Here is an 8,160-nt window from a genome sequence, read left to right as displayed (position 1 = left end):
CGCAGGGGAGGCTAAGAAAGGAATGGAAAAGAAAAGGGATCAAAAGAAACTGGGGAATATATGTGGAGATACCTTATAATCCTACACAATTCATACATCTTGCCCCTAGGAGATGCTTAAGAAATGGATTTCATTAGTTAATTAATATGGAGAGAGTGATGAAAACAGAAAACATGAAGAATTACAGAAAATGAGATAATGCATGCTGAGAGCACAAGTAAGCTAACATAAAGGGTGGAAGAGGAAGATTGAAACAGATTAGTAAGAAAGGGAGGGAAGGAAGGAGAGAAATGAGTAGAGAAAAGTGTGCTTATAGTAGAGAGGGTTTGAAGGCACAGTGTGTGTGAGAGAGGTAGGGAGAGACTGAAATGAACATGTCTAAACTAGGGCTTGGAGTGAAGGGAATGGAGGAAAAGTTGAAGGCTTTAAGAAAGCAAGAGCTTTGGGGCGCCTGGGTGGCTTAGTCGGTTAAGCGTCCGACTTTCACTTAGGTCATGATCTCGCGGTTCGTGGGTTCGAGCCCCACGTCGGGCTCTGTGCTGACTGCCAGCTCAGAGCCTGGAGCCTGTTTCAGAGTCTGTGTCTCCCTCTCTCTGACCCTCCCCTGCTCACGCTGTCTCTCTCTCTCTCCTAGAAATAAATAAAAATATTAAAAAAAAAAAGAAAGCAAGAGCTTTAATAGGAAGGATTTAGTGTTTATTAACCGTCCCAACACTTTCAAAGACTTTCCATACCACATCTTGCATCACCCTCCTGGTCTTTAAATTTGGCTGCTAACAGGGAAAATCTAATTTGTATATGGTGTCTAATTTATTTCCCCTTAATCCCTCTAGTTATTCCAAGATGCCTTCTTGGAAATAGGAAATCATATTTTAATAAATTTCAATCCGAATATTGCCTTAAACTTTAAGGTATATCCTTCCACCCACCATTCCCAATCACCTTTGATCACCCCTGTCTTTCTGGGGCCTCATGTCGATCCTGCCTTTCATCTCTGGCATTTGCAACTATTCATTCATGCACTGAACAAGTGTTTACTTGGCACCTACTATGTGCTAGGCATCGTTCTAGGAACTTGGCATATAACAGTGAGCAAAACAAAGATCCCTGGGTAATTTACAATGCGTCAAGTAGAGATGGACAATAAGTAATAAACTTAGAAAATAAGTTAGAGTATGTCAGATGGTGATATGTGCTATGAGAAAAATAAAAACCCAAACAGGTAGAGGAGTGAGAGTAAGAGGAGTCATACTCTGACTGAGAAGGAGGTTTCCTGGCCCCATTCCTGCAGTTGCATATAAGGAATCAACCTAATCCAGCCTGGCTCTTGATGCACTACCCTGGCATTGACCTATGATCAGAGTTCTTGGAGGTTATGGTAAAGACAGTCAGTACTCAACAAATATCTCTGCTTGTTATTTCCCAGGCTCCCTTGCAGTTGGGCCAGGTCCATGTGACTCACATTGGTCAATGAAATGTCAAACAAGCAGTTAAATGTCAGTGTGTCTCTTTCATCTAATCCTTGCTTTCGTGTGGTGACATTAGAGGCCATTAGTCGAGGCATCATGGCTTTAAGATGTAGAAGGCCACCTGATCTACCTAAGATTGTGACATGTGTAAGAAGTAAACTTTTACTGTTTACACCACTAAGACTTCAGAGTTGTCTGAACTGAATCACAATATAGAATCACAGTATGAAAAAAGTGAACTGGGTAATTATAACAATCATTTTTTGCTTTTTGATGGTAAAGAAGACTAAAAGGCACGAATTTTTACCTCCTTAAGGATTGATAGAAGAATAAAGATATAATTCCGCCAGGAAAGAAATGAGTAATGGTAAATTATACTTAGGTTACCCTTGTAGGACTCCATAAATAATCTCTAAAATATTTTAAGCAAGTATCTTGATTCATGAAAAGAATTTACTTTTCTTGGATTCATTAAACAGTAAAATTTCATTGAAAAAAATTGCTTAGTAGAAAATCTGTAATTTGTTTTACTCTAATCAAAATATTTCTCGGGCCATTCAAAGTTTCCTGGCTATTCCCCTGACTTAAATCTCAAACTAGAGGAATTTTTTTTTCTATAAACACTATAACAGCACTCATTTAAGTGAGATTAAAATATTAACATACTCCAGACAGAGTTTATAAGCAAATGTAAAGTACAGGCAATATAATATCTAAGCTGTGCACTGGGGAAATTTTACAATTTAAAATTCGCCTATGCTTTAACTCATGGGATCATGCTAAGACTCCTGACCACATTTCCCTTTAGTAGACTCCAAAGAAAATAGTATTTGGTCTCTGTCATGGAGCCAGAGAATAGATGAATGGTTAGGCCTAGAGTTAGAAGTACAAGTATGGCTGTGTTCATCCACAGCAAATCTGCACAGGGTCCCAGGGAGGCAAAGGTCTGGCAAGGGAAGGGTATTCTGGGACTAGAGGAAATGAGATCTACAGAAAAGGAAACGAGGATGAATGAATGATGAACTTATAAAGCCATTCTCCCCTTGGTAAACATTTTTTCTCTTTTGCGTGAGAAGAGATTACAGGCTTTGATGCCTGCAGAATTTTATGTCCTTCCACCAAGTAAAAAGAAACATGAATTAAATTTCAGATAATTAGTTCATTACATGACTTTTTCGTTTTGTGATTTTTGTTTGTCTGTTTTAAACACTTACCATCAAACTTTGCAAGTCTGCTAATATCTGCTCCAAGTTCTGAGGTAACTGATAGTGCATGGCGGACTTTCAGGTTCGTTTCCCTATGAAATTAATTGACACAAGATGAATTTTTATATGGAACAGCCCCACAGCATCTTACATAAAGTAATCAGGTGGGTGCAGCACATGCAAAACCCAACAGAAGAGATTCAAGAAACTCCCTTCAAGTATCATTCACACCTCTCACACTGTCTCAGGAAAGTGGACATGGCTTTGCATGCTCCCAGGAGCTGGCATTCCACCCGTGGCACATCTGTATAAGAACACAGTAATCTGTTCTGTTATTTGAAAGAACAGAGGACATCATAAATATGGTTTCATTCGAACCTACTCAGACATCATGCCTGAGTTACAGAACACATTTGGAATGGGAACACAGTTGCCAAATAAAGGAGGCCAGTATCACTCTGGAGTCTTTCTACATGGGAATTTTACTTGTAAAAGATGGTCATGGCTAATTTCACAGTAGCTGAAATTTAAATGGGAAGGGGAATGTAGCTTTCTGTCCTGTGGAGAATCAAGCCAAAAATCCCAGCAGTCTGGAATCCTACAAACAGACAGGAACTCAGCAGGTCACAGTGAGCTGGCCATCTTCTTTCAGGCAGAACCACACACACATTGGACAGATGGCCCTGTGGTACTCATGAAATGACCAGTTGTGAAGATTCTATGGCCATTACTCACATCTTGCATATAAGAGTTTGTCATGCTGGTTTTCTCACTGAGGTCAACCTAGTTTTCTTCTAATGTAGCTTAACATCATCTGTCAGAGTTCTTTTGTGGAAATGTTTAGGGAAAGAAGCAGTAGGTAAAGAGCAAATATCACCATTTGGAATGACAAACCATGAAATAACTGCATTACGAGAACGAAGAAGCAGGTACTTGTAAAGGCATTTAACCTAAAATTTTCATAAAGGAGTTTCACAATGATAAGACAGCATGAAACCAATTCAAGGAATACCCCTTGGTGAAATAGCTTTCTGCAGGAAACACGAAGTTGGATATGTAATTGCAGTTACCTTGTTTAAAAGTAATCTCATGGTTCACCCTTTGCCAGACCTATCAATTCTAAGAGGCAGAAATGAGTAGGGGTTGAGATACTCAAGAAAAATCTCTTGATTCAGATAAAAACTGAGCTGGGCTTGAAGGACAAGAGTGAGATAGTGGTGTTGAGACCAAAGGGCCAACGTGTCCATCATTTAAGCAAACTTAAATTAGGCAGTGACGCTAATTAGGCAAGACAGACACCGTTCCTTAACCTAGCTCTACACAACGCGTCACTCATCAACGTTTATCATCTTTTTAAGTTACTTCCTCAGGATTCTCTCCAGTATCTCACTTTCATATTCAGATGTGTGAACTAAAAGGGAAGAATAATCCCCAAGACTCCTAATTAATACTTTGTGTCCTGTCATGCCATAGTCTTCCTTCCTATGCCTCAGTATCTTGACTTAAAACTTAAATATGACTTTTAGTATAAGAAATAATACACAAAGATCCTGTATACCCTTTACTGAGTTCCCCCAATGGCAATATTTTGCAAAACTATATCACAATGTCACAATATCACAATGGACACTGACACAGTCAAGATGGGGGAACGCTGTCATCACAGATTTCTTACCCTTGTAGCCACACCCACTTCCCTGCCTCCTCCAACGCTCTTTCACTCCTGCAACCACTAATCGGTGGTCCCTTTCTCTAATTTTGCCATTTCAAGAATGCTACATAAATGGAATCATACAGTATGTGGCCTTTTAGGATTGGCTTTTCTACTCATCATAATTCTCTGAAGATTTATCCATGTTGTTGAATGTATCAGTAGTTCATTCCTTCTTATTGCTCAATAGCGTACACAGTTTGTTCAACCTGTCAAATGATATATAAATTGTTTCTAATTTTTGGATGTTGCACATAAAGCTGCCATAAACATTTGTGTACAAGTTTTTGTGTCAACCTAAGTCTTTATTTCCATGGTACAAATGTCCAGGAGTGAAATGGCTGGGTTGTCTGGTAGTTTCATGTTTAGTTTTTTAAGAAACTGCCAAACTATTTTCCAGAGTGACTGTAGTATTTTACATTCCCATTAGCAATGTGTGAGTGATCCTGTTTCTCTAAATCCTTGCCAGCATTTGGACTTGTCACTATTTTTAATTTTAGCCATTCTGATAGGTATGTACTGACATCTCATTGTGGTTTTAATTTTAATATCCCTAAGGGCTAATGATGTTGAACATCTTTTATGTGTTTATTGGCCATGTGTATGTCATCTCTGGTGAGATGTCCCTTTATATCATTTACTAATTTACTAATTGGATTGTTTTCTATATTAATATGGAGTTTTCAGCATTTTTCAAATATTCAAAATAAAAATCTTTTGTCAGACAGACATTCTGCAAATATTTTCTCCTAGTCTGTAGTTTGTGTTTTTCATCCTCTTAACAACTTTTGCACAGTAACAATCTTTAATCTGATGAAATCTGATTTATCCAATTTTCCTTTTATGAATTATATGCTGTTTGTGTGAAGCCTAAGAACTCTTTGACTAGCCCTAGATCTTGAAGATTTTCTCTGATGGTTCTCTCTAAAAGTTTTATAGCTTTATGTTTTACATTTGAATTCAATTTCCTTAATAGTTACAGAGCTATTCAAATCATCTATTTCACATTGAGTGTGATGCAGTACTTTGTGTTATGATGAAGCAGTCTTTTTCATCTAAGTTGTTAAATATATATGTATAAAGGACTTCCTCAACCTTCTGATATCTTCAGAGTCCATCATAATATCCCCTGGTTCATTCATGATACTGTTATTTTTTGTCTTTTTTTTTTCGAAAACCTTTCTAAGATTTATCAAATTTATCGGTTATATTCGAACAATCAGCTCTTTGTTTCATTTTTCTTTCTTTTTGTTTTCTGCTTTCAAGTTCACTAATTTCTGCTCTGGTCTTCATCTGCTTCCTTCTGTTTGCTTTGGGTTTATACTGTTATTTTAGAGGCTCTTGGGATGGGATACTGCATTATTGATTTGAGACTTTTTTTTCTTTATAAGTGTATGCATCTAATGCCATAGATTTCCCTCTCAAAACTCTTTTAGCTACTGCCCAAATCAAGGGTAGGACCACCCAGGCCAGAGAGACATAGGCCTATTAAACTCACTGTTTCTCAAAGAAAATAAATTCAAGAGAAAAGACAGAGCTTCTAAAGATCCACAAAGTAATTAACAAATGGAATTTGCAAGTTTTACTCCTATTTGTTAAAAGAAAATTAAATGAAAAATAAGATTTAGGTTACATCTGTTCCTAGAGCCGTTACTGCTAAATTAAAAACCAATCTAATTCATTATTCTAACTTTAAAAACTTACCCATCAAGCTCAGCAGTTTCAATATAACAGAGGCCATGGGGCTCACTACTTGATAGGAGAAGCAGATCAGCCTATTTTTAAAAAATCATAAAGAATACTTGAGAACGTAAGAGTGATTTAAAGCCTTCTATGTTGTATCACCCCTCGACTACTTACTAATGAGCCTGGAGAAACTTAGAAAAAAAAAAAAGTGAGAGGTAAAATCCTGTCCCACTTTTCTGCCATATGCCTCAAATAAAACCTTCTCTCTACTTCTCTGTTTCTGTTGAGCATAACCCTTGAACATCAGAATATAATCAAGAGTAATGGGGTATCATATAAATTTACAGCCACTTCATTTACCTTTTTTTGCAAGAAATAGATAAAATTGTACTTTCTTGTCTTGATAATTACTACTGGCAAATATACAATATTCCTCAGTAAGATAATTGGACACGTTTCCATATGCATATTTTAATTCCCTAGTATTATCATTTAACAGTACAGAACAGGCAAAGCTGATAGGGAAAAGGCAGAAGTAAAGTAGGAGAAAATTGAAAGTCACAGAAGAAAGTAAGGCAGGCAAGGAAAATTTAAAAAGAGAAAAAATTAAAGAAAAAATTAAAAATATTTAAAAAAAGAAAAAGATGATGGGGTATAAAGAAGGAAAAAGAGAAAACAAAACAGGGGCTAAGCAAGAGTCAGGAAAGAATAGAAAATACTCTAAAAGACAAAAGACACCATTCAGAAACTAACGAGTTGATCTTTCACAGAAATAAAATTTTGTTCAGCTGTCCATTTGAGCTTGAAAAATGACCTTGCACAATTCGGTTTTAGAATCCTGGCTGTTTCCTACACTGGGGAATTGTTCATTTCAAATTTCACTTTTAAATAAGGATTTTTATGAAATTCTGAAAGATTTGAAGATCTAAAATGAATTGACTGAAATTCTAACAATTTACTTTGACACATTGGCCTAACAAGTGTGTAGCTCTGTTTGAATGAATTGGCATTCCAAATATGTGAAATTTTCTTATCTTTGTTTTTCAAATTATTAAATTGTCCCATTCTTAAGTCCTGGAGATTTGGATTTTTTTAAATGTTTGTTTATTTGAAGAGAGGGAAGGGAAGGGAAGGGAAGGGGAAAGGAAAGGGGAAAGGGAAAGGGAATGGGGAAGGAGAAGGAAGGAAAGGCAGAAAGAGAAGGGGGGGGAGAGAAGAGAGAGAGAGAAAGAGAGAGAGAGAATCCCAAGCAGGCTCCACACTGTCAGCTTGGAGCCCGATGTGGGACTTGATCCCATGAACTGCGGGATCATGACCTGAGAGAAAATCAAGAGTCGGATGCTTAACCAACTGAGCCACCCAAGCACCCCAAGTCCTGGAGGTTACATTTAGAGTCAATCCACTCATTTATTGCCTCAAGCTTTTAAATTTCTAAGTCAAATATAGACAAGGGGTGTGTATAGTATACATGTGCATGTTCAGTTTTGTCTAAATTGTGACACAACAGCATAAAGGAACAACTCAGTGACAAGCCCCTATAGGAATAAATGGGCTTATATTATTAAGAATCCTCTTCAACTCTAGCAAAAGAGTCACAGAGGCCTGAGGAGGTGAAAGTTATTTTCTGACTAATCACAATGCGCCTACAGCAAACCCGCCATAGAGAGAATGTGTAAAGAGTTGTACACCATTCTTGAGCCAAAAATCACCCACTATGTTTTTAAAGAGAAAAAAAAATGTTTTTGAAATCCCCCCTTGCTCTCAGTTCTCACATTTAAATTTCAGTAAATATAATAGCAGTACAACTTCATGTTCTTTGGGCCTATGCCTCTCCCCTCTTGAGTTTAAGGGATCATTTTACACAAAATCCAGAATGCTCTAATTATTATCATTTGTGATTGAAAATTGTTACGAAGTACAGAGAAAGATCCTGATTTGTACCCAGAGTTGCTTCTCTTCTGAACTCTGTACAGTAAGACTGATTCAATGTTCCTACTTAGCATTGAGCTTAGGTGCTTCATACTTATATTTTTGATAGACAAAGGGAGGAGTCATCATCCACTGCTGGCTCAGAACGTTGGACCACGGC

At 37.3% G+C, this 8,160-nt stretch overlaps 1 protein-coding gene across 3 annotated transcripts in view; it reads right to left on the bottom strand.

Moving 5' to 3' along the window:
• The window catches only part of ATP8B4 (ATPase phospholipid transporting 8B4 (putative)), a 232,666-nt gene that overhangs the window by 105,619 nt on the left and 118,887 nt on the right, over nt 1-8,160 (bottom strand). For all 3 annotated transcript variants that reach the window (XM_077764430.1, XM_077764428.1, XM_077764429.1), the window contains exons 8-9: nt 6,090-6,160; nt 2,684-2,766 (exon numbers count right to left, since the gene is read on the bottom strand). In XM_077764430.1, the coding sequence (XP_077620556.1) occupies nt 2,684-2,766; nt 6,090-6,160 (154 nt within the window). The remainder of the gene's footprint in view (nt 1-2,683; nt 2,767-6,089; nt 6,161-8,160) is intronic.

This window comes from Crocuta crocuta, unplaced genomic scaffold (genome assembly GCF_008692635.1).
Source record: "Crocuta crocuta isolate KB4526 unplaced genomic scaffold, BGI_CrCroc_1.0 scaffold102, whole genome shotgun sequence".
Taxonomy (NCBI): domain Eukaryota; kingdom Metazoa; phylum Chordata; class Mammalia; order Carnivora; family Hyaenidae; genus Crocuta; species Crocuta crocuta.
The sequence above is the reverse complement of the archived record's forward strand: the minus strand, read 5'-3'. Positions and strand labels throughout refer to the sequence as shown.